The sequence below is a fragment of the Cherax quadricarinatus genome, chromosome 10 (assembly GCF_038502225.1).
Source record: "Cherax quadricarinatus isolate ZL_2023a chromosome 10, ASM3850222v1, whole genome shotgun sequence".
Lineage (NCBI taxonomy): Eukaryota > Metazoa > Arthropoda > Malacostraca > Decapoda > Parastacidae > Cherax > Cherax quadricarinatus.
The window spans coordinates 40,070,572-40,096,329 of record NC_091301.1 but is presented as its reverse complement, the minus strand read 5'-3'; the positions used below and the strand labels follow the sequence as shown (position 1 = coordinate 40,096,329).

Here is a 25,758-nt window from a genome sequence, read left to right as displayed (position 1 = left end):
CTATCCCTTCCGTTATGTCGTTCACGTATACCAAGAACAGCACAGGTCCTAGGACTGACCCCTGTGGAACCCCGCTTGTCACAGGCGCCCACTCTGACACCTCGTCGCGTACCATGACTCGTTGTTTCCTCCCTGTCAGATATTCTCTGATCCATTGCAGTGCCTTTCCTGTTATGTGTGCCTGGTCCTCTAGCTTTTGCAGTAACCTCTTGTGAGGAACTGTGTCGAAAGCCTTCTTGCAGTCCAAAAATACGCAGTCGATCCACCCCTCTCTCTCTTGTCTTACTTCTGTCACCTTGTCATAAAACTCTAGTAGGTTTGTGACACAGGATTTTCCTTCCCTGAAACCGTGCTGGTTGTCAATTATACACTTGTTTCTTTCCAGGTGCCCCACCACTCTCCTCCTGATGATCTTCTCCATGACCTTGCATACTATACACGTTAGAGATACAGGTCTGTAGTTTAGTGCCTCATGTCTGTCTCCCTTTTTAAAAATTGGGACTACATTTGCCATTTTCCATACCTCAGGGAGTTGCCCAGTTTCAAATGATGTGTTGAAGATCTTTGTTAATGGCTCACACAATATCTCTGCTCCCTCTTTAAGGACCCATGGAGAGATGTTGTCTGGTCCCACCGCCTTTGAGGTGTCAAGTTCGCATAGCAGCTTCTTCACCTCCTCCTTGGTTATATGTACCTCATCCAGCACTTGCTGGTGTGCCCCCCCTGTTCTGATTTCTTGGAGTCCTACTGGTTTCCACTGTAAATACCTCTTTAAATCTTGTGTTGAGCTCCTGACATACCTCTCGGTCGTTTCTTGTGAATTCCCCATCACCCTTCCTCAGTCTGATTACCTGGTCCTTGACTGTTGTTTTCCTCCTGATGTGGCTGTACAACAGCTTCGGGTCAGTCTTTGCTTTTGATGCTATGTCATTTTCATATTGTCTCTGAGCCTCCCTTCTTATCTGTGCATATTCGTTTCTGGCTCTTCGGCTGATTTCTTTATTTTCCTGAGTTCTCTGTCTTCTGTACCTTTTCCATTCTCTAGTACACCTAGTTTTTGCCTCCCTACACCTTTGGGTGAACCAAGGACTCGTTCTGTTCTTCCCATTATTTCTGTTTCCCTTGGGAACAAACCTCTCCTCTGCCTCCTTGCATTTTGTTGCTACATAGTCCATCATTTCTTGTACTGGTTTTCCTGTCAGTTCCCTCTCCCACTGAATGTCTTGCAGGAAGTTCCTCATGCCTGAGTAGTTCCCCCTTTTGTAGTTTGGTTTTTCCCAGCCTATTCCTGCTACTCTCTCCACTTGGAGCTCAACTATGTAGTTGAAGCACAGAACCACATGATCACTAGCTCCCAGGGGCCTTTCATACATGATACCCTCGATGTCCGAACTACTCATGGTGAATACAAGGTCCAACCTTGCTGGTTCATCCTCTCCTCTCTCTCTGGTAGTGTCTCTAACATGTTGATGCATGAGGTTCTCCAGTACCACATCCATCATCTTGGCTCTCCATGTTTTGGGACCCCCATGGGGCTCCAGGTTTTCCCAGTCAATCTCCTTGTGATTGAAATCACCCATAACTAGTAACTTTGCTCCCCCCATGTGTGCTCTCCTGGCCACCTCGGCTAGTGTGTTGATCATTGCTCTGTTGCTCTCATCGTATTCTTCTCTTGGCCTCCTGCAGTTCTGTGGTGGGTTGTACATTACTGCAATTATCACCTTATGTCCCTCAGACTGGATTGTTCCTACTAAGTAGTCCCTTTCGCCCATGCCATCCATTCCTTCCATTTTCTCAAAACCCCACTGGTTTTTAATGAGCAGTGCAACTCCTCCTCCCCCTCTCCTCCCTCTGTCTTTCCTGAAGATTTGATATCCGGATGGAAAGATTGAATCTGTTATTATTCTGGTGAGTTTTGTTTCTGTGAGTGCTATTATGTCTGGGGATGTCTCTTTGATTCTTTCGTGCCACTCCTCATACTTGTTTGTTATTCCATCTGCATTTGTATACCACACCTTCAACTTCTTTTCTAAGACTGTGGTCTGGGAAGTATATTGGGGTTGGGGAAGTGGGAGACCTGGTAAGGAACTATGGGTTGTTGCTGTGGGGGTGAAGTTTGTAATGTAGTGGGTGGGGGCATTGGATGTGGCATGGGTGTTTTGATTTAGAGTGTTTGGTTGCACTGGGGTTGACCTGGTTGGGAGGCTTCTATAGAAAGTTGTGAGGGAGGCTGTATTAGATCTTCTTCCTGGGTCTGGGATCTCCTGTCTGTCTTCTCCATCCCCTCTTTCCTCCTTTCGCCTTTGTACCATCTCTCTCAGATGGTACAAAGGCGAAAGGAGGAAAGAGAGGGGATGGAGTGTGTGTGTGTGTGTGAGTGTGTGTGTGTGTGGTGTGTGTGACTCAACAATCAATATTTGCACCAATAACTCATTACAGTTGTGACCGGGTGTGGAAGTGTGAATTGCTCATTACTCTATAATTTGTTCATGATTGTAGCCAAAGTATAAACGTAAGTAACCATTCTACAGAATTCATTACCTTTGTAACTTGTGAGCTCATTACCTTTGTACCTAGTTCAGCTATCAAAACTTTGGGGGCCCAGTCCCTGGACCCATTACGTACCTCTGTAATCTGTAAATACCTTTGTAACTTGTCATGATTGTGACCAGACTTACCTGGAGTTCATTACCTTTGTAAATTGTGAGTTCATTACCTCTGTAACTTGCTCAGCTATCAAAACTTTGGAGTCCAGTCCCTGGACCAATTATGTACCTCTGTAATCTCGCCCACAGGATGGGTATGGGGTGCATAATAAACATATTAAACTAACTATTTAAGCCAAGATCGCAAGTTCTGCTTATTCGGCACGACACACACACACACACACACACACACACACACACACACACACACATATATATATATATATATATATATATATATATATATATATATATATATATATATATATATATATATATATATATATATATGGGTGTGAAACATGGGTGGTGAATGTTTCAACAAGGAGAAGGCTGGAGGCAGTAGAGACGTCGTGTCTGAGGGCAATGTGTGGTGTGATTACAACTCAATGCGTAGTTTGGAAATTAGGAGGTGTGGGTGGGTGTGAGTTGGACCTGACTAGCTTGTACTACTAGGTCAGATGCCGCGCTCCTTCCTTACGTGAATGTGACCTGACCTGGCCTAGGTTGGATCATTAGCTTGGGCCCGTGGGGGACTTGGACCTGCCTTGCATGGGCCAGTAGGCCTGCTGCAGGGTTCCTTCTTCCTTATGTTCTTATCACTGGTCATATAATTAAGTAAAGAATAAAGATTATATTTCTTTGTAAAGGTTACAATGTGTAGTTACAATTTTCGTTTTCTAAGTACAAAGGAAGCCAGTATCATGCTGGGGCATGTCGGCCAGACCAAAATTACTGATATAGCGGAGTCCGACGGAATTTTTGAAAATTACCACGTTACTTTCGTTTAGGCTGTAACAGTATCGGCGCTTGTGGGATTTTTTTCTAATGCTATAATATTCAACCTTTCTGGCTATGGGTACTGGTTTGCCTAGGGGCATTTCCTGTTCCCTTCTCTCTCTCTCTCTCTCTCTCTCTCTCTCTCTCTCTCTCTCTCTCTCTCTCTCTCTCTCTCTCTCTCTTTCTCTCCCTCACTCCAGTGAATACATCCTCTGGGATCGTATTAGCTCGGACATCCTCCTTTTTTTCTGCAACTTTGCAAGCTCCTGATGTGTTGATTTCAACACAAAAGGCCTAGAGCTATCATTCTACACACCCCGTGTTTGTTTTGCATCCTGTATCGTTTGGTTTGCGACATTGGCATAATAGACTGAGATGTAAGCCAAAGTACAGTGTCATCCTTTGCCCATGATACCTGAATTTGTATGGCTGTGTCACTTATCAAAGACACCGCAAGTCTCAAAGCGGACATCAATCATGTCTTTAAATGAGTCACAGAAAACAATATGAAGTTCATTGAAGACAAATTTCAATTACTCCGATATGGAAAAACTCGAGGAAATTAAAATTGAATCGGAGTATATAACAAATTCCTTCCACACAATAGAGTGGACAACTAATGTGAAGGACCTAGGAGTGATAATGTCAAGAACGTCTCACTTTCAAAGACCACAACAATGTATCTACCACATCTGCTAGGAAAATGATAGGACGGATAATGAGAACCTTTAAAACTAGGGATGTCAGTCCCATTATGATTCTTTTCAAGTCACTTCTCTCTAGGCTGGAATACTGCTGTACATTAACTGCCCCTTTCAAGGCAAGAGAAACTGCAGACTTGTTGAATGTACAGAGAACTTTCACGGCACATATAAATATGATAAAGCACCTAAATTACTTGAAGTTCCTTGATTTGTACTCCCTGGAATGCAGGCGAAAAAGGTACATGATAATATACACTTGGAAAACCATAGACGGCCTAGTCCCAAATCTGCACACTATAAATCACTCCCTACGAAAGCAAACTCGGCAAGTGATGCAACATCCCCAATGAAATGCAGGAGCACCACAAGTACACTAATAGAGAACACAGTAAGTGTCAGGAGCCCAAGACTGCTCAAATGCCTACCAGCACATATAAAGAGGATTACCAATAGACCCCTGGCAGTCTTCAAAAAGGAACTGGATAAGCACGTAAAGTACCTGACCAGCTAAGCTATAGTTCGTACGTTTGCTTGCATGTGGCCAGTAGTAACAGCCTGGTTGACTAGACCCTGATCCACTGTGAAGCCTGGTCACAGAACGGGCAGCGGGGGCGTTGACCCCTGAAATTCTCTCTAGGTATACTCCAGGTATACCCATATAGGCTTGCCTCCCAACCTGTGAACCAGCTGCTAAGGGTTTAACAATCAGGGCCCTTATCGTTTTACCAGTACCTTGGTTCAACCAGCCAATCACAAGGAATCCTGCCAAAGCTGTGAAGCGATATGGTACACTCGTGAAACAACTTTGGCAGAATTGCCTTCCCTGTCTTATGCTTGCATTTGCCTCATTGTACATAGCTGTAAATACTGTACATAGGTTGTATGTGTTGTAAATACCAGCTTATTTTTGTTGAAGGAAATATATTAATTTATTTTCTGCTGTATTTTTGCTCGTTCATAAGTGGTTATCACATTACGGCAGGGTGTGCAGGCCATATCTGCACCTGTGTACATAATAATGGTGGTGGGTGTAACGGGTGTGATGGATGTAGTGGTGGGTGGGATTGAGATGGGGTGGTGTTGATGGTGGTTGGGGTGGGGGTGGTTTTGATGGCGGTTGGGGTGGGGGATGAAGGTTGTTGGAGTGGGGGTGGTGTTGATGGTTCTTGGGGTGATGGTGGTTGGGGTGAGGTGTTGGGGTGATGGTTGTTGGGGTGATGGTGGTTGGGGTGAAGGGTGGTGGGGTGAGGGTAATGGTTGTGGGGGGAAAGGCAGTGGGGTGGGGGTAATGGTTGTGGGGGATGGGTGGTAGTTGTGGAGAAATTTTCTTGGGGAGGGGAGTATCAGCCCCCTTCAGTGAGGTGCAGACTTTTGAGTCCACACATGTAAGTTTTGTCAGCAATCAGTGAATGAAATATGCTGACATAATACCCCCTAGGGGGGAACAACTTGGGTCTGTGAGTGAAACTGGCTGCCAGACGCACGAGTCATTGAGACAACTGGTAGGAACAACATATCAGCAACCCCTACTATGGTGAGAGCCTTCACTCCGCCAGTGCACCACAACACTGTGTTGTCCTGTGTTACGTCCTACAATATTTTCTAACTATACTGATGTGTGTACACTATAGCAATAGCGCATAGTGATATGTATCTCAATATACTGCATATACTCCTAAAATTTATTTCAATCTCCTGTGAGCCCATATTTGCTATTAAAACTGCCTTGGCTGGTGGTCAATAATTCACATGCAGCCTTCATTACTTTCTGTATCTGAGAGGCTTAAATCCTAATTAATCCCCAAATTCCTAATTGTGTTCCCGTACTCGCTTTATCCCTTGTGTATTACACTTCATAACAAAAATTTCGATTAATATTTTATTGATAGTTATGGTTAATATTTTATTTTAGGTTCCCCAGTTTTTATTTTATATAATTATTATGAACACAGTTAAGAATGGCCTGTGACCTGGTCGTAATGGGTTTGGAGCAAAACAAATTCAGCAGTAATATTTAACTTGTATTTCCTTCACCAGATATAAATATGTATGCATAATTATGTACACTTATGTACAGGACCTGAATATAAGTGTACCACACGGTGATAAAGGGCAAAGACAGAAGTCAGAGACAGAGCACCGTACTTCAACCAGCTAGAGCAAGTCTGGCAAATGCTGACTGAGTGAACCACGTTACCTCAGCATTTGGCCGGCTCACTTATGATTGGACAATGAACCAAGGTACTGATTTAACGATGGGTACCCTTAATATCGTTAAATCCTTAGCACCTGGTTCGCTGGTTGGGAGGCAGCCTATATGGGAGTGTGAACATACGCTGAATATATTGTAACATACGCTTTGCATGCCACAATAATCAAGACTTTTTTTTATAGAAGATTATAGACACTTGCCTATCCAACCTCTAAAGAATAGATTGATTACTTATTCTAAGACCATGAAGAAACAACACTGAAATAATGCATATAAAAGAAGTACAGAAATACCTTTCAGGCTACTTTAGCACCAGATGAATAGAATACAGACCTGAGCATTCCTTCTTGGTCGTCGGCAAAATCTTGCTGGTACCACTCTAGTATCTGAGGCAGCTTGAGGACCCCCTCCGTCACCTGCACCTCCTGCAACAGGTAAGAATTGGTGGCTGTCTCCAGCGCTGCCTCCAGGTTACTTTCGCTGTAAACACGCACAACTGGACAAGTCTGTTGGCAAACAATGGGATACAAGAAGAGGTAGTAAGTGCAACAACCACTGCAAGAATTTTTATGATAGTTGAGCACAGAAGGCACGACACAGTTCTACTCGAAATACCAATAGGAATCATAAACTACCGGGTACAGCACTTCCGAGCATCAATACATGAGAAAGAGCCACACTGGGATGCAGGGGTTTTCAAATATTTAGAACAACTTTATTTCTACTGTAAAGCTATATATAATATTTTGTCATAAGAACATAAGAACATAAGAACGAAGGAACACTGCAGCAGGCCTACTGGCCCATGCGAGGCAGGTCCAAGTCTCCTACCGGCTTAAGCCAATGCACCCAACCTAGTCAGGTCAGGTCACATTGACTTAAGGGAGGAACACGGCAACCGACCTGTTAGCACAAGCTATCAGGTCTAACTCACACCCACCCACATCTACTCATGTATTTATCCAACCTATTTTTAAAGCTACACAACGTTCTGGCCTCTATAACGGTACTTGGGAGTTTGTTCCACTCATCCACAACTCTATTACCAAACCAGTACTTTCCTATATCCTTCCTGAATCTGAATTTTTCCAACTTAAAACCATTGCTGCGAGTCCTGTCTAGGCTAGATATTTTCAGCACACTATTTACATCCCCTTTATTTATTCCTGTCTTCCATTTATACACCTCAATCATATCCCCCCTAATTCTACGTCTTTCTAGAGAGTGCAGTTTCAGGGCCCTTAGTCTATCCTCATAGGGAAGGTTTCTGATACATGGGATCATCTTTGTCATCCTCCTTTGTACATTTTCCAGAGAATTTATATCCATTCTGTAATACGGTGACCAAAACTGTGCAGCATAATCTAAATGAGGCCTAACCAAGGATGTATAGAGTTGAAGAACAACCTGAGGACTCCTATTATTTATGCTTCTTGATATGAAGCCAAGGATTCTATTAGCTTTATTGCGAACACTTATGCACTGTTGTCTTGGTTTCAGATTACTGCTAACCAGAACTCCTAAATCTTTTTCGCAATCCGTAATATTAAGATCTACATTATTTAGTTTATATGTGGCATGGTTATTGTCCTGTCCAACATTTAGAACTTTGCATTTGTCTATATTAAACTGCATCTGCCACTTCTCCGACCACTGCATCAGTCTATTCAAATCTTCCTGGAGTGCTCGAATGTCCTCGTCAGAATGAATTCGACGACCTATTTTGGTGTCATCGGCAAACTTGCCGATGTCGCTCTTTATGCCCTCATCTATGTCGTTTATGTAGATTGTGAACAGCAGGGGGCCCAACACTGACCCCTGTGGAACACCGCTCGTGACGCTTCCCCACTCTGATTTCTCCCCATTTATGCAAACTCTCTGCTGCCTATTTGTCAACCATGCCTCTATCCAGGAAAAAATTTCTCCTCCTATTCCATGTGCTTTAATTTTCCTCAATAGTCTCTGATGTGGGACCCTGTCAAAAGCCTTACTGAAGTCCATATACACAATATCATATTCATTACCATGATCTACCTCCTCAAATACCTTAGTGAAAAAAGTTAATAAATTCGTAAGGCAGGAACGCCCCTTTGTAAAACCATGCTGAGATTCGTTGATTAATTTATGCTTTTCAAGATGGCTACGAACTGCCTCGGCAATTATTGATTCCATAAATTTTCCCACTATGGAGGTTAGGCTTATTGGTCTATAGTTCGAAGCTAAGGACCTGTCACCTGTTTTGAAAATAGGTATCACATTTGCCATTTTCCACTTATCTGGCACCATGCCAGTTTGTAGTGATATGTTGAAAAGATTAGCCAAAGGTGTGCTAAGCTCCTCTTTACATTCCTTTAGAACCCTTGCATACAGTTCATCAGGGCCTGGGGATTTGTTAGGTTTTAATTTATCTATTTGCCTAAGGACCATGTCACTTGTGACCCTAATAGTGCACAGTTTATTATCGTCCTGTTCTACATAATTTATCATTACTGGAATATCGCTGGTATCCTCCTGTGTAAAAACTGAGAGGAAGTATGTGTTAAAAATTCTACACATTTCCTTATCACTGTCAGTGAGCTGACCCGAGGAACTTTTGAGTGGGCCTATCTTGTCCCTGATCTTACTTCTGTATACCTGAAAGAATCCTTTTGGGTTAGTCTTCGATTCTTTTGCAACTTTAACCTCATAATCTCTTTTTGCTTTTCTAATTCCCTTTTTTATTTCTCTCTTTAACTGAATATATCGATTTCTTAATTGCCCCTCTCCTCTTTTGATTCGCCTATATATGCCTCTCTTTTGACCAATCAGATATTTTAATCTATTGTTCATCCATTTAGGATCATTTTTGTTTGATCTGATTTCCCTATTTGGAACATAATTTGACTGAGCAGCTAGAACTATGCCCTGGAAAGCATCATATCGGCAACCATCACCACCTACCTGACCCTTAGTCAGGTCATTCCAGTTCAGCCCACCTAAGTAATTTTTCAGTCCTATGAAATCAGCCAAGCGAAAGTCAGGGACGGAGACTTGATTGCCATTATTAGGGGAATTCCATGATATATTAAAACTGAGTGATTTGTGATCACTCTCCCCAAGCTCATCATTAACCTCAAGATTATTAATTAGTGTTTCCCTACCGGCAAGAACCAAGTCAAGGAGGTTATTTCCCCTAGTTGGCTCTGTCACAAACTGTTTTAAAAAACAATCCTGGATCGTATCAAGAAAGTCACCTGACTCTAAATTTCCTGTCAAATTGCTCCAGTCAATCTGTCTATAGTTGAAATCTCCCATTAGCACAACATTTTCGTATGTAGATGCCTTACGAATTTCGTCCCATAGAAGTTTACTGCACTCCCTATCAAGATTTGGGGCCCTGTAAATCACACCCAAAATTAGTTTTTCTCGGCCCTCGAGAAGCTGTAACCAAACAGATTCAGTGGCTGACGCTTCTAATTTAATATCTTGTCTAACACAACAATTTAAATTGTCTCTGACATACATCGCTACTCCACCACCTTTCCTGTTGACCCTGTCAGTGTGGAATAATTTATAGCCTTGTATGTGACATTCAGAGGGCATCTCTCTATCTTTCAGATTGAGCCAGGTCTCTGTTATAGCAATAATATCTATGTTTCCTGCACTTGCAATTAATCTTAGCTCATCTATCTTATTTCTAACACTCCTGCTATTAGTATAGTAAACCTTAAGGGAGCTAGTCCCTTGCTGCCCTCTGCTGTCCCCCTTTGTTTGCTGACCTGTTCTATTGTCTTTATTTATAACTTCATGCTGAATGCCTTTTATACATTTACTGTTTCCAACCCTAGTGTTGCAACCTGCTTGTTTCCCACACACACCCATACCTCTATCTTCCATCAGTTTAAAATCATAGGCATTTCACCAATCAATAATGGTTTTAAAAAACGAAATAAACATACAGTTATAACTAGTCAAATGTTGGATGACCACAGCAGCAGAACTGACCTTGGCACCACAGTTGAGGGCAAAATGAATCCTTGGGTCGAGGTTTGGAAGGCGGTGTTCTAGGCGGGGGTCAGCTGGTGACAGAACTGGGGTGCCACTGCTGGGGTGAGCCTTGTTACCTGTGCAAAAACACACTTGTCCTCAGTAATCATATATATATGTATATATATATATATATATATATATATATATATATATATATATATATATATATATATATATATATATATATATATATCTTCTTCTTTCAACGTACCAGCCGTATCCCACTGAGGTGGGGTGGCCCAAAAGAATAAACTGAAGTTTCTCCTTTTAAATTTAGTAATATATACAGGAGAAGGGGTTACTAGCCCCTTGCTCCCGGCATTTTAGTCGCCTCTTACGACACGCATGGCTTACAGAGGAAGAATTCTGTTCCACTTCCCCATGGAGATAAGAGGAAATAAACAAGAACAAGAATTAGAAAGAAAATAGAAGAAAACCCAGAGGGGTGTGTATATATATGCTTGTACACGTATGTGTAGTGTGACCTAAGTGTAAGTAGAAGTAGCAAGACTTACCTGTAATCTTGCATATTTATGAGACAGACAAAAGACACCAGCAATCCTACCATCATGTAAAACAATTACAGGCTTTTGTTTTACACTCACTTGGCAGGACGGTAGTACCTCCCTGGGCGGTTGCTGTCTACCAACCTACTACCTATTATATATATATATATATATATATATATATATATATATATATATATGTCGTGCCGAATAGGCAGAACTTGCGATCTTGGCTTAAATAGCAACGCTCATCTTGCCATATAGGACAAGTGAAAATTTGTATATGTAATAATTTAGCCAAAATCATTCTGAACCTAACGAAAAAAATATATTTGATTGTGTTTGTTTAGCATTAAATTATTGTAAACAAATCTAAAATATATTTAGTTGAGTTAGGCTAAAATAAATTGCTGTTGTTATAATAAGGTTAGGTAAGTTTTCTAAGATTCTTTTGGTGCAAAATTAAAATTTTTTACATTAACATTAATGAAAAAAATATATCTTTAAAAGTATAAGAGAAAATTTCAGAAAAGACTTAATTTTAAATGAGTTCTTGCTAATTGACCAGTTTTACATATTCGGCACGACATATATATATATATATTATTGTAACCACGAATAAGCGGCTAGCTGGAGGATCGAACCCATGTTGTTTTAGTCCGCCTCGTGAGAAGAGCGAAAATTCACGACATTCTAAACCACTGGAACATATAATCCTACAAACAACATGAGCCTAGCGAACTAGGCTTGCTTCATTTTGCGAGGACTTGCAATTGTTTGGTTGCCTCGGAGCTAATTTCATTCTACTTCCCGTTTGCTGTATTAACCTCCACAAGCAGTACATATATTATTGTAACCACGAACAAGTGGTATTTAAATCAATAACAAACTGCGGCTAGCCGGGGGGTCGAACCCCTGTTGTTTTAGCCTGCCTCGTGGGAAGAGAGCGAAAATTCACAACGCTCTTAACCACTGGACCATACAATCGTACAAACATGTTACCAGGGTTGTTTAACAAATTTATAGATGGGGTTGCAAAGGAAGTGAATGCTAGGGTGTTGGAAGGAAGTGTGGGATTAAAATATGCAGAATCTAATACAAAATGGGAGTTGTTATTGTTACTTTTTGCTGATGATACTGTTTTTTAGGAGATTCGGAAGAGAAGTTGCAAAGGTTAGTGAACGAATTTGGGAAGGTGTGTAAAAGACAGAAGACATAACTGCGCATAACAAGACAGAAATGTTATGCACAATTAGGGATATAATTTTGGAGTTATTGATGCATTTGCTCGATGTATTCATGAAATCAGAGGAATTTATCTATTATTATTATTATTATTATAATCAAGGGGGAAGCACTAAACCCGTAGGATTATACAGCGCCTATGGGGGGATGGAAGGCATTCAGGCTTAATTCAGGGAACTGGAGCACAGATCCAACTGGAGCACAGATCCAATTCCCTAGATCAAGAGCCCCTCACCAGCGTCAAGGAGCCTTCCTTGAGGGGAGGAATTTATCTAGGGACTGGCATAGCGCGTGCATAGTTCCTTTGTATAGGAGAAAGGGGAATCAAAATAAAAAGTGCAAGACTTATAGGGAAATAAGACTATTTTGTATACTGGGTAAAGTGTATGGAAAAGTTATCATTGAAAGAACCACATGCATTTCGGTCGCTGTGCGATCCAGGAAAGGCATCCCCGTATTTCCCAAGCCCAGCCTCCTCTACTTCAATGCAAGCGAAAGGAATATCGGCAGGTGGTCATAAAATTCCAGTGTAGTAATATAAAAAGTACCAGAGTGTGTATGTGTCAGTGTGTGTATGTGTCAGTGTACTCACCTATTTGTACTCACCTATTTGTGGTTGCAGGGGTCGAGTCCTAGCTCCTGGCCCCGCCTCTTCACCGGTTGCTACTAGGCCCTCTCTCTCCCCGCTCCATGAGCTTTATCAAACCTCGTCTTAAAACTGTGTATGGTTCCTGCCTCCACTACGTCATTTTCTAGGCTATTCCACTGCCTTACAACTCTATGACTGAAGAAATACTTCCTACTATCTCTCTGACTCATTTGTGTCTTCAACTTCCAATTGTGGCCTCTTGTTTCTGTGTCCCCTCCCTGGAACATCCTGTCTTTGTCCACCTTGTCTATTCCACGCAGTATTTTATATGTCGTTATCATGTCTCCCCTGACCCTCATGTCCTCCAGTGTGGTCAGGCCGATTTCCCTTAATCTTTCCTCATAGGACATTCCCCTTAGCTCCGGAACTAACCTTGTCGCAAACCTTTGTACTTTCTCTAGTTTCTTGACGTGCTTTATCAAGTGCGGGTTCCAAACAGGTGCTGCATACTCCAGTATGGGCCTGACATACACGGTGTACAGTGTCTTGAATGATTCCTTACTAAGGTATCGGAATGCTGTTCTCAGGTTTGCCAGGCGCCCATATGCTGCAGCAGTTATCTGATTGATGTGTGCTTCCGGAGACATGCTCGGTGTTATACTCACCCCAAGATCTTTCTCCTTGAGTGAGGTTTGCAGTCTTTGGCCACCTAGCCTATACTCTGTCTGTGGTCTTCTGTGCCCCTCCCCCATCTTCATGACTTTGCATTTGGCAGGATTAAATTCGAGAAGCCATTTGCTGGACCAGGTGTCCAGTCTGTCCAGGTCTCTTTGAAGTCCTGCCTGGTCCTCATCAGATTTAATTCTCCTCATTAACTTCACATCATCTGCAAACAGGGACACTTCTGAGTCTAACCCTTCCGTCATGTCGTTCACATATACCAAAAATAGCACTGGTCCTAGGACCGACCCCTGTGGGACCCCGCTCGTCACAGGTGCCCATTGTGATACATCATTACATACCATGACTCGTTGTTGCCTCCCTGTCAGGTATTCTCTGATCCATTGCAGTGCCCTTCCTGTTATATGCGCCTGATGCTCTAGCTTCTGCACTAATCTCTTGTGAGGAACTGTGTCAAAGACCTTCTTGCAGTCCAAGAAGATGCAATCAACCCACCCCTCTCTCTCTTGTCTTACTTCTGTTATTTTATCATAAAACTCCAGAAGGTTTGTGACACAGGATTTGCCTTCCGTGAATCCGTGCTGGTTGGCATTTATACTCCTGTTCCGTTCCAGGTGCTCCACCACTCTCCTCCTGATAATCTTCTCCATAATTTTGCATACTATACACGTCAATGACACAGGTCTATAGTTTAGTGCCTCTTTTCTGTCTCCTTTTTTAAAAATGGGAACTACATTTGCCGTCTTCCATACCTCAGGTAGTTGCCCAGTTTCCAGGGATGTGTTGAAGATTGTGGTAAGTGGCATGCACAACATATCTGCTCCCTCTCTAAGGACCCACGGGGAGATGTTGTCTGGTCCCATTGCCTTTGAGGTATCGATGTCCCTTAGCAGTTTCTTCACCTCCTCCTCATCTGTATGTATGTCGTCCAACACTTGTTGGTGTATTCCTTGCTGGTGTCCCCGTCTGGTCTGTCCCCCCAGAGTCCTTCCTGTCTCTACTGTAAATACTTCCTTAAATCTCGTGTTTAGCTCCTCACATACCTCTTGATCGTTTCTTGTGAGTTCTCCACCTTCTTTCCTCAGCCTTATCACCTGGTCCTTGACTGTTGTCTTCCTCCTAATGTGGCTATACAGCAGTTTCGGGTCAGATTTGACTTTCGATGCTATGTCGTTTTCATACTGTCGCTGGGCCTCCCTCCTTATCTGTGCATACTCGTTTCTGGCTCTTCTACTAATCTCCTTGTTTTCCTGGGTCCTATGCCTCCTGTACCTTTTCCATTCTCTGTTGCACTTAGTTTTTGTCTTCCTACACCTTCGGGTAAACCAAGGACTCGTTTTGGTCTTCCTATTATTTCCGTTTCCCTTGGGAACAAAACTTTCCTCTGCCTCCTTGCACTTTGTTGCCACATATTCCATCATCTCGTTTACTGATTTTCCTACCATTTCTCTGTCCCACTGAACCTCCTGCAGGAAGTTTCTCATACCTGTGTAGTCCCCCCTTTTATAGTTTGGCCTGTCCCCTTCAGTTCCTGTTACCTTCTCCACTTGTAACTCTACTATATAGTCAAAACTCAGAACCACATGATCGCTAGCTCCAAGGGGCCTCTCATAAGTGATGTCCTCAATGTCTGAACTGCTCAGGGTGAACACAAGATCCAGTCTTGCTGGCTCATCCTCCCCTCTCTCTCTGGTTGTGTCCCTGACATGTTGATGCATGAGGTTTCCAAGTACCACATCCATCATCTTGGCTCTCCATGTTTCGGGACCCCCATGTGGCTCCAGGTTTTCCCAGTCGATCTCCCTGTGGTTGAAATCGCCCATTACCAGTAACTTTGCGCTGCTCGAGTGAGCTCTTCTTGCCACCTCAGCCAGTGTGTCCACCATCACCCTGTTGTTTTCTTCGTACTCCTCTCTTGGCCTCTTGCAGTTCTGTGGTGGGTTATACATCACTCCAATGACTACTTTATGTTCTCCGGACTGAATTGTACCTACAATGTAGTCTCTTTCTCCAATCATGTCCATGCCTTCCATTTCCTCAAATCCCCATCGGTGTTTTATGAGCAGTGCAACCCCTCCTCCCCCTCTACTCCTTCTATCTTTCCTCAGGATCTGATATCCTGTTGGGAAGATTGTGTCTGTTATTGTCTCAGCGAGTTTTGTTTCTGTGACTGCTATGATGTCTGGGGATTTTTCACTGATTCTTTCATTCCACTCCTCATGTTTATTCATTATTCCATCCGCGTTTGTGTACCAAACCTTTAGTTTCTTTTCTATCATTGTGGTCATGCAAGAATATTGGGGTTGGGGGAGCGAGAGCCTTGGTGGGGGCCTATATGGGGCTGTGGTGTAGGTGGGGTTTGTGTTGATGGGGGTGGGGTCAGAATGCCCATAAGGGACAGCTGTTGGGGTGAGGTTTGTGATATGGGGATTGGTGGCAGAGGGAACAGTGAGTGGGTTGTAGTATAGGTTGCTCAGTTGCGTTGGGAATGTCGCGGGTGGAGTCTTTTGGTGGGAGATTCTGTGGGGTGTGTTTGCCCTTCCTCCTGTGTCTGGGTCCTGCTCATTTTAATTGCTTCTCGTTCCTCCTTGCGTCTCTGTACCCTCTCTTTCAGTGTAGTCCTTTCTTCTTGTGTTCTGTCGCGGTCGAGGTATACTCTCTGGTACCCCTCTTTGTCCCTCAGTCTTGCTTTCTCTTGCAGAATCCTGGTTCGAACTGATTCTTCCTTGAAAGTTACTCTGACAGGCCGTATCCTTCCACTCGCAAACCACCCAATTCTCTGAAAATTTGTCACCTGGGTCATATTGCCCTCCCCTATTGTTTTCATGATGCCTTCAATCATTTTTTTCTCCTCCTGTTTTATTTCTTCAAAGTTGGCCCCCTTGGCTTCTTGGAGCCCGTACACAAAAACTGACCTCGCCCTTTCCTCCTCCCACTGAGTCTCCATCTGCGTCCTCTGAGGCATTTTATTTCCTTCCATTGACATGTTCTTGCCTTCAGTCCCTGTCATATCTGAAACTTCTATTCTCAGTGGACTGTCTTTCCTGACCAGCTGTCCCTTGCTACTGCAGTTGGCTGTTAGAATCTCTGCATATAGCATACCTTCATTGTCTTCGGACCTGTCGTTTGATCTTAGTGTGCTCGTCGTCTTTTCCCTGGCCCCACGTGGGTCTGATAGGGCCTTCATGTTCGGCATGTCTCCGTTGTTGCTTACCATCCCCTTGTCTGCGCCTGACTTTGAATTTCCTGATGTCACACCTGAATTGTCATTTGTCTCTCTAATCTGTTTCAGGCTTTGCAGTTTCTCTTCTAAGCACTGTATCCTAGCTTCTGCTGCTAAGACCTGTACTTCCCACTTCCTGCACTCTTCAGCTATCCGCTCCTCCATTTTCTTACCAAGCTCTACTATCTTCCTTCCCCACTCTTCCTCCCTTTTTTGGAGCTCTAGCTCTCAGTCTTTCCTCCCTGGTTCGTCCACCAGATCTCTGGGTTTCCGTCCTCTAAGGCCACCCATTTTTTTTTTTTTTTTTTTTTTTTTTTTTACTTTTTATTACCACAGACAGAAGGCTAGAGGAGGGAGAGGGTGTGGGGGAGAGAGAGAGAGGGTAGAAAGAGGGAGAGAGAGGAGAGAGAAAGGGTAGAAAGAGGGAGAGAGAGGAGAGAGTATGGGGGTGAGGGATAAGACCAAGGGGGAGGGAGAGAAATGTGAGGGGGGAGAGAAAGGGTAGAGAGAGGGAGAAAGAGAGGGAGAGGGAGAGGGAGAGAAAGAGAGAGGGAGAAAGGAGGGAAGAAGGCTATGAGAGAGAGAAACGCGAGGGAGGGAAAAGGTAAGAGGTCTGTGGGGGAGGCAGTCAAATTCCAAGGATCAGCTGTGTGTACTCACCTAGTTGTGGTTTCGGGGTCGAGACCCAGCTCCTGGCCCCGAGTGTGTATGTGTGTGCGCGCGTGTGTGTGTGTGTGAGCACGTCAGTTGTTTACATGTCCCAGAAATACAATTCACTTCTGTGTATCCGTAATACTAATGAGATACCACTAACACTGAGAGTAGTGTGTATGTGTCAGTGTGTGTATGTGTCAGTGTGTGTATATGTCAGTGTGTGTATATGTCAGTGTGTGTATGTGTCAGTGTGTGAACTTCTGTACAGTTCTGCACTTCTATATGTATACAGTGCATGTGTATTTATGTATGCAATTTTTGTGTGCAGATGTTTACTTGTGTATATATCAGTCATGTATACTTATGTATACATCTGTGAATGCATAAGTATACATGCACCGATTATTTTGCATATTGTGATATCACTTAATTAGTGTGATCTTACTGCAATATATGTATGTTTGTGTGTTCGTAGCGGGGTATGCGTGTATTTTCCTCCAAGTGCGTTTGCATACACATGTATACATGCATATGTATGCATGTATGCTCGAGAGCGTGTGCGTGCCCATTCATATTTATGCAGGTGCAAATGATTACATGTATATTCATTTATTAATATTTAGATGTGTATGTAATGTATGTTCGTATATGTAAATGTGAATTTATGTATATTTACATATTTACGCATGTATGTGCGTACACAGTAAATATACCTCATCACCACCACCTTCACCTTCACCACCACCATCACCACCACCACCATCACCACCACCACCATCACCACCACAACCACCACCACCACCATCAATACCATCACCACCATCACTATCTTCAAAACCATCACTACCACCATCGTGTGCATGTAAATGCATGTGAATCCACATAACCAATAACAACATTAGTCCTTGTGTCAATTCAATTCAGTTCAAGTTTATTCTCTATAAGGGTTACAATGTGGGGTTTACAGGTTTTGGGTATTGTGTGGTTTACATGTTATAAAATACTAATTACAGAGGGGGGCACTAGGACACCTAGCATGACTAGGCATCTCGAGCAGACTTGGATTAATTCTTAACATTAAATCCTTACAGATTATGGTATTAAGGCTAAGTGACTACATCATAATTTGTGAGTTTAGCAATGTGAATGCTTTTGTTTTGGCACAATACAAAGTGTCTATATTGGAGTATCATAGGCATACTTATGACTAGTTAGGATTTATTATTTTAAGATTAGTATTTCTGGGTTTATAGTCAGTGGGTGAGTGAGTGTCATTGTGAACCACCAGGTGGTTATCATGTAGTTAGTTGTCGGGGTGGATCAGGGAGATAAGATGTTTTCTAACTGTAGTTTTGAAAGTGATGAATGTGTCTGCAGTTCTAGAGTTTTCAGGTAGGGTGTTCCAGATTTTAGGTCCTTTGAAATACATTGAATTTTTGTAAAGGTTTAATTGAACACGGGGAATGTCATAGAGATGTTTGTGTCTGGTGTTATGCCTGTGGATCCTGTCACAACTATCAAGAAAGCGTTTTATGTCAAGGTTAATATTGGAATTTAAGGTCCTGTAGATATAGATTGCACAGTAGTAAGTGTGGATGTTCTGAACAGAGAGTAAGTTTAGATCTATGAAGAGTGGGGGGGGGGGTGTTGCCAGGGATGGGATTTAGTGATTATTCTTACTGCGGCTTTTTGTTGGGTGTCGGTAACATCAGTAAAAGTAACTGAGGCTCCCTACAACGATCTCAAGAATATCAGTTTCGGGAATGGTTTATGTAAAACTGATCTGAGAACACCAGCATATGTTATTTGCTCTACAAACTTTAACCCAGTAACAGCTGACCAGGGATAAATGTGACGCAGATAGAATAAGGTGTTCTGAAGTTATGAACGGAAATCTTAGATGGTATGAACAACCTGTAGCTGAGAGATGAACAGTTCCCTCATTTCAGGAAATTTAAAAATTCTATAAAAATGAGTCTTCATTACCTTTCAGTTTTCTATTCGTAACTGTATCAGTTTTAAAATTCTCCACAATCCTGTAAGAAAAAAAATATTTTGTGCTTTTTAAAGATGGTCGAATTAAAAAAAAAAATATCCAAGGATTCCAAGTTTTCAAAAATATTTATTGCATTGTCAAATTTGCCGACACAGTAACCATACCGACAAGGTCCTGTTCTTGCCACAAGATGCATCACCCACTAAATATGGAAACTATTTAGAAGAGGTAAACACGCATATTTTAACTGTAGAGATTAAACGGGAGGTAATATTTCACACAATTTTGCTCACAAAATGGTAAAATCTGCACTAACACCTGAATTTCATTCTCCACCATCATCGAACTGGAAGTCATTTTTATTAATATTTGTAGCTACGCCACTGAGGGTTTTTCAAGGTATTCCAGTTATTCTAGGATGCTGGGAATGGGATCAATAAATTTGGTTACAGGCCACCTGCACATGCATATTTTTTCCAGTATCTGAGTCTAGTTACCCTGCAGAAAATTTTAGAAATTTCAGTCCGACAGGATGAGGCGTTCTGGAGTTATGAACGAAAGAAAATCGGGAGCTTAGAAAATTAAAGAGGCAATCTATGGGGTACCCCTTCTGGGATACCTAATTCAGGGTAGGAGTTGGGTTTCTACGGAACAAGATAGTTTTTAGGAAGGATAGTGCTTATACTGAAACACATATGGGAACAATTCTTAGATAAATGTAGGAAACTTTCATTGAATTTAAGCATTTAGAAAATATATAAGATAAGGAAAATAGGGAAACAGAGTTACAGATGTTGCAAATGTATGGAACAGGTGGTAGGTTATTAAAGGCAGCGGAGGTTTTATGAGAATAGTGAAGCTCAGGTGAAGGTATGAAGGAAAGAGAGTAATTATTTTCCATTAAAAGTAGGCCTTAGGCAGGGATGTCACATGGTTGATTAACATAATAATTGAGTAGTAAAAAAGTGAATGATAAGGTGCTGGGGAGAGGTGCGATATTAAAAGACAATGAATTTAATACAAAAAGTGAAAGTTGTCAAAGATGCTTTTTGCCAACAAAACCCTTTTTTTGGGGGGGGGGTAAGTCTAGAGAGAGGATGCGAAGGTTGGCTGATAAATTTGGAAGGAAATGTATAAGAGCAAGCAAACGAGTAAGAAAAAAATTAGGTACTGAAAACTGATATAAGGCTGGAAGGAGTATGCTGGAAATAAGTATATTTAAATATCTGAGAGTAGACTCGTCAACAGACGGATCCACAAAAGAAGAGGTGAACTATAGGATTTACGAGGGGCAAAAGGTGGGTCGTTCACCGAAGCATCTATGGAGACAACCTTATCCACAGAGGCAAAAGGAGGCAAAAGTAGGAGAATTCCTTGCTTTGAAGTTGAGGTCTGGGGATTCCAAAAGTGTTATTCAAAGGGCGGAGGAAGGGTAGTTGAGGTAGTGTGCACATTAGAGAGGGAAGAGCAAAATAGGATGACTGTGAGAGCATACAAATCTGGGGTACAGGAAGGATTGGAGGGAAGGGGTAAGGAAGGTTCTGAGTGATAAGGGCTTGGACATCCAACAGGCTTAAGTTAGTAGTTAAGGCAAGCGATTTTTATCTGACGTACTGTTGGACTGTGAACAAGGCAGCATTTATAAAAGAGTTCAGGGAAACCGGACTAAAATCCTGGAAGAGTGAAGTATAGCGCTTGCTCTCTGAACGATGAGTAAAAATGTTACAGTTCGGAGTGTTATTGGAAACGTGATTACCATATTGTTATTTACTTCATTTTGCGTCATCTTACAAACTGTCAATAGACATGGAACTGTAATATGTGAGGATTTAAACTAATCGAATTCAGCTTATATGTTTAGTATCTCCTGTACCCACACATTAAATTCATAATCTGTAATTTAACAGGTGACACAGATACAAGTGTATATTTATTGAAAAAAATTAGCTGATATGTATTACAAAAGCAGCTAATTTAATTTACGAAAACTAATAACAATAAAACTAATTACATCATGAAAAGAATATCAATGAACCCTGATACAAAATTATATACTAACCTGAAATGAAAATACTCCAGGAAAACGAAGCTCTAAGAAATGCGGAAAAATGAATGAGGATAAGTTCATGCTGAAGAGAAATATAAATCAGATCAATTTACTCGTCATGTCTCGTATTCGTAAAACAGAAAACACCAGCCTGAATGCAATTTTTTTTCAACAAGCTTCCATGTCACACTTATTAAGAGGTAGTACCTCCCTGAGTGGTTGTTGTCTACTAAGTCAGGCGTAATGTCCTGGCATACTGTAGTATTCTAATAAGTTCAACCTACCTCTGAGAATGCCATGTTCTATCTGATCGAGCGTGTAGGTGTGAGGCCCAATGAGGTAGGCGTTGGTGGTCCAGAAGTTCTCTACATCCAGAGTGGAGGCGGGAAGTGTCTTGAGATGACACAGGCTGTCTACCGTCAAGGCGTTGTACACATCTTGGACACGAGCAGTAAGGAAACTGTTTGCTGTATTCCACTATATAGCCATAGCGTTATCTTCTACCTTCCAAAATACAACATTCTTTCATCATCTTGTTCTCTTACAATTCAATTTATTTTTTAGATTTAAAGATCATATTTGACAAATTTCAAACAATATTTTTAGAAAAGCCGTCAGTATTTTTAAGTTTATTTTATTGGGACTAACATGATGGAAATGTTAGGCAACTAATATTCTTGACTGTGTGTTTGAGAATTCTTTATATGTGTTGTCTTGAGTTTATTTATAAACAGTTGACAAGACAAAGAAACCATTGTGTGAAACCAATATACTCTCAGTGCCTACAACTTACTGGTATTACCAAGATAAGGAACATTGACGTTGGAGTGATGCTGTACACTCCTAAGCCTTCCCAGTTAATGCTCATTAGAGCATTCCAAAGCACGGGCTTGATTTTTGAACACTTCGAAGTAGCTGAATCATGTTAGAGAAAAGGAGGAACTAGAGACGTTCATCTGTACATTAAAATCTCTCTCTTTATGTGTACTGCTCTTCAGAAACAGAGACCAGCCGACAAATTCGGCATTGCAGGTTTGGCTTGAATTCATACACCAGTAGGTTTCTCAGGAACAGTCCCGGTTTCCTGTCTCAGCTGAAAAGAAACTGTTCAGAGAGGATCAGACACCAGTCTCAATTTATGACGTAATATTGTAAGTGTAAACGCGTGCAATGGTAGAGAATGAGACTGAGTTATTGAAGCGTTTTGTCAATTCCATCTGGATCTTCTGACAAGGGATCCAACAAGCTATCTGTGCTAGTCATTTGGCTTTCACTCAAACGTTGCACGTCTTTATAATTATATGTAACCTAGTGTGCTGCTTCGACCGGTCCATGAACAGAATATCAATAATTTTCCAACAATAGGCGCAGAGAGCCTACGGTTATATAGTATTGTCAGCGTCGTACAAGTTTCCAACACTTGCGATGACAAGTTACTTAACTTAGTGTTCGTGTATTAAAGTGTTCCACCTGAACAGTTATTTACAATATTAACAATTACATAAGAAAGAAAAAGTAGAAACACTGTATTGAAATAGCAAATTACTAAGTTAATTTGTGGTTAATTAACTTCGTAGGTAAAAGCTAAAACTTTTTAAACTCTTTAAGTTAGGTCACTGAGAGGAAATAACACTACCACACAAACACACCTACACACCAGCCACAATAATGGAGCCAACTAAAAAGATTTAACATCAAAGTGAACATACAAAATTAACGAAAGTTCGATATGTACCTGAGAGTTAACTGGCAAACCAATATTTTATAAAAATATATTTATTTACTATTTAGATAAAACTGGTAACAAATATTCCATAATAATAATAACAACAATAATGATAATAATAATATATTTCTACAAGTACATGTACAAGGTATACAGTCCTAACTGACGTCAATGACACACTACTATACGGAAAGCCGCTTGTTATGCTGAGCAGTTCGGGCAAATTAGGTCATTTTTGTCCCAGGATGCGACCCACACTAGTCGACTAACTCCCAGGTACCTACTGATGGGTGAACATAGACAACCGGTGTAAGGAAACCGTCCGATGTTTGCACTCCTTCGCCGGGAATCGAACCCGGACCCTCACTGTGTGAGCTTTAGCCAGAGTTAATGTGATCCACTTTTCTCAGGCAATGGGAGTATTTTGAGAGACAGATCAAATAATCTGCTTATCGATGTTGGCGAGAATTCATTATATATAATACACCATAGGCAGCCCAGGACACAACAATAAAAGTGGCATATGAATTTTATGGTGGCTCGTGGCCTGGTGGCTAAAGATGTCGCTTCACACAGCGAGGGTCTGGGTTCGATTCTCAGTGAGGGTAGAAACATTGGGAGTGTTTCTTTACACGGGTTGCCTATGTTCAGCCATCAGTAAAATGGGTACCTGGGTGTTAGTGGACTGGTGTGGGTCGCATCCTGGGACAAAACTGACCTAATTTACCCGGAAGGCTTAGCATAACAAACATAACTTGTAGTAAATAAAGATATTATACTATTATTATTATTATTATTATTATTATTATTATTATTATTATTATTACTAAAACAGTTAAGAATCCACTACAAAGCCACTACCAAGTTAAGTCTGAAATGGAATTCTTGGTAAAACTAGACATATACTGTACAGCATAATGTGCGATGAAACATTAGTAAAATTACCATCACCGCCTCACCAACAGTGATATAACACAAGTCCAGAAGTTAGACGGAACCGAATAGTGTGTAGGCAACGAGAGAGAGCGAGAGAGAGAGAGAGAGAGAGAGAGAGAGAGAGAGAGAGAGAGAGAGAGAAGAAGAAGAAGAAGAAGAAGAAGAAGAAGAAGAAGAAGAAGAAGAAGAAGAAGAAGAAGAAGAAGAAGAAGAAGAAGAAGAAGAAGAAGAAGACTATCAGAGCGAACAATAACCTGCACCACTTGGTATGAAGTGAACCTCCTGGGCGAGACAGTCTCCAGACGTTCCTCTGAAGAAATAACCAAACTACCAAGAACGTTGTTCAATTACCAGTATCAACCACAAATAAGCTGGAAACAATACTACTGAACCCACCTGACAGTTTTGAGGTGGGCGGACTGAACCCACCTGACAGTCTTGAGGTGGGCGGACTGCCTGTCACTTACCTCGTACCCGTCACCTTGCAACTATATGCAACATGCAGTTACATAGCAACACACTAATGCCACAAATATAACTATAAATTCTTCATTAATTATGTGGTAACAGTTTAATGACATCAGGTGACATCTTTTATGTGCACAGATTACCACAACTTAATAATTATAATTCTTAAATAATAATAATCATTAATAATAAAAAACTTCAAGCACTAATTTAAAAAGACCTAAAAGTTCTTTAAGTTTTATATAAACCATGATAGACAATGGATAAAGATCTATCTCACTTGTTGCTCAAACAAGGAATCATTGTTCAGATTTAAGCACTAACTTACTTTAAGTTAGACTCTTTATTATTAAGTTTTAAGTTAAAAGAACTACTCTTCATATTGCTTTTGTCTTGTATATATTGTACTGTCTATCACGTACTTATGTTAAAGTTCAATCGTGAATGTATACAATATTAAACCGAAGAGATTATGAGAGATAACTTTCCCAGACTGACGGTCAGGGATCTATCCCGGCATGGGTGGCACGTTGGGCAGGTTTCTTTGCATCTGCTGCTCCTGTTCACCTAGAAGTAAGTAGGTACCTGGGTGTTAGCCGATTGCTGTGGGTGGCATCTTAGGAGACAAGACTAACCCAAGTTGCCTAAAATGGTCTGTATAACGAGGGGCTTTCTTTATAGTATGACAGTGTTGTCAGCTACATCTGTAATAGTTGTATCATGTACTTTTAAAAATAAAGATTATTATTTATTATTAAACGGCAATTCCGTATTCGTCACAGAATGCTGCACGGACACATACAGTAATCTCTAATTCCACTAGACAGTGAAAGCTGTTTCGTACCATGGCAGGATGCATGAAAATTCACAAACTGACTATTGCTTGGATTCTGGCAAACAGGAGTTTCTATGAAGTGCTTTACAGTGAAGTAATTCCTTCCAAACAGATGTAATACGCTTACTTATTACTGCTAGATGATCCAGACTCAGTTTTTGAGTACTTTCAATATTTTCTTCATAAACAATTTCTAACCCCTTTCTCTAATGTCATCAACATCTTTCATCACTTAATAAATGCATAATAAGTCAAAATAAATCTAAAAAAAATAGGTAAATTCATATACTATAGCTTATACAGCCTCAGTATTAGTGTTTCTTGCTGCAGTCTTTCTACATGACCAAACCATCTCACCACCACCTCTTCCCTTGCCTTATGCCATTCATAACACCACAACTTTAATATCAACTTATGCCTTT

General features: G+C 41.4%; 1 protein-coding gene across 2 annotated transcripts in view; it reads right to left on the bottom strand.

Annotated features, from left to right (window-relative positions):
• LOC128688056 (uncharacterized) overlaps positions 1-25,758 on the bottom strand; it is an 84,053-nt gene that overhangs the window by 22,420 nt on the left and 35,875 nt on the right. For both annotated transcript variants that reach the window (XM_070083792.1, XM_070083791.1), the window contains 3 exons: positions 21,656-21,808; positions 10,386-10,504; positions 6,735-6,907 (listed from right to left, as the gene is read on the bottom strand). In XM_070083792.1, coding sequence (XP_069939893.1) covers positions 6,735-6,907; positions 10,386-10,504; positions 21,656-21,808 — 445 coding nt within the window. The remainder of the gene's footprint in view (positions 1-6,734; positions 6,908-10,385; positions 10,505-21,655; positions 21,809-25,758) is intronic.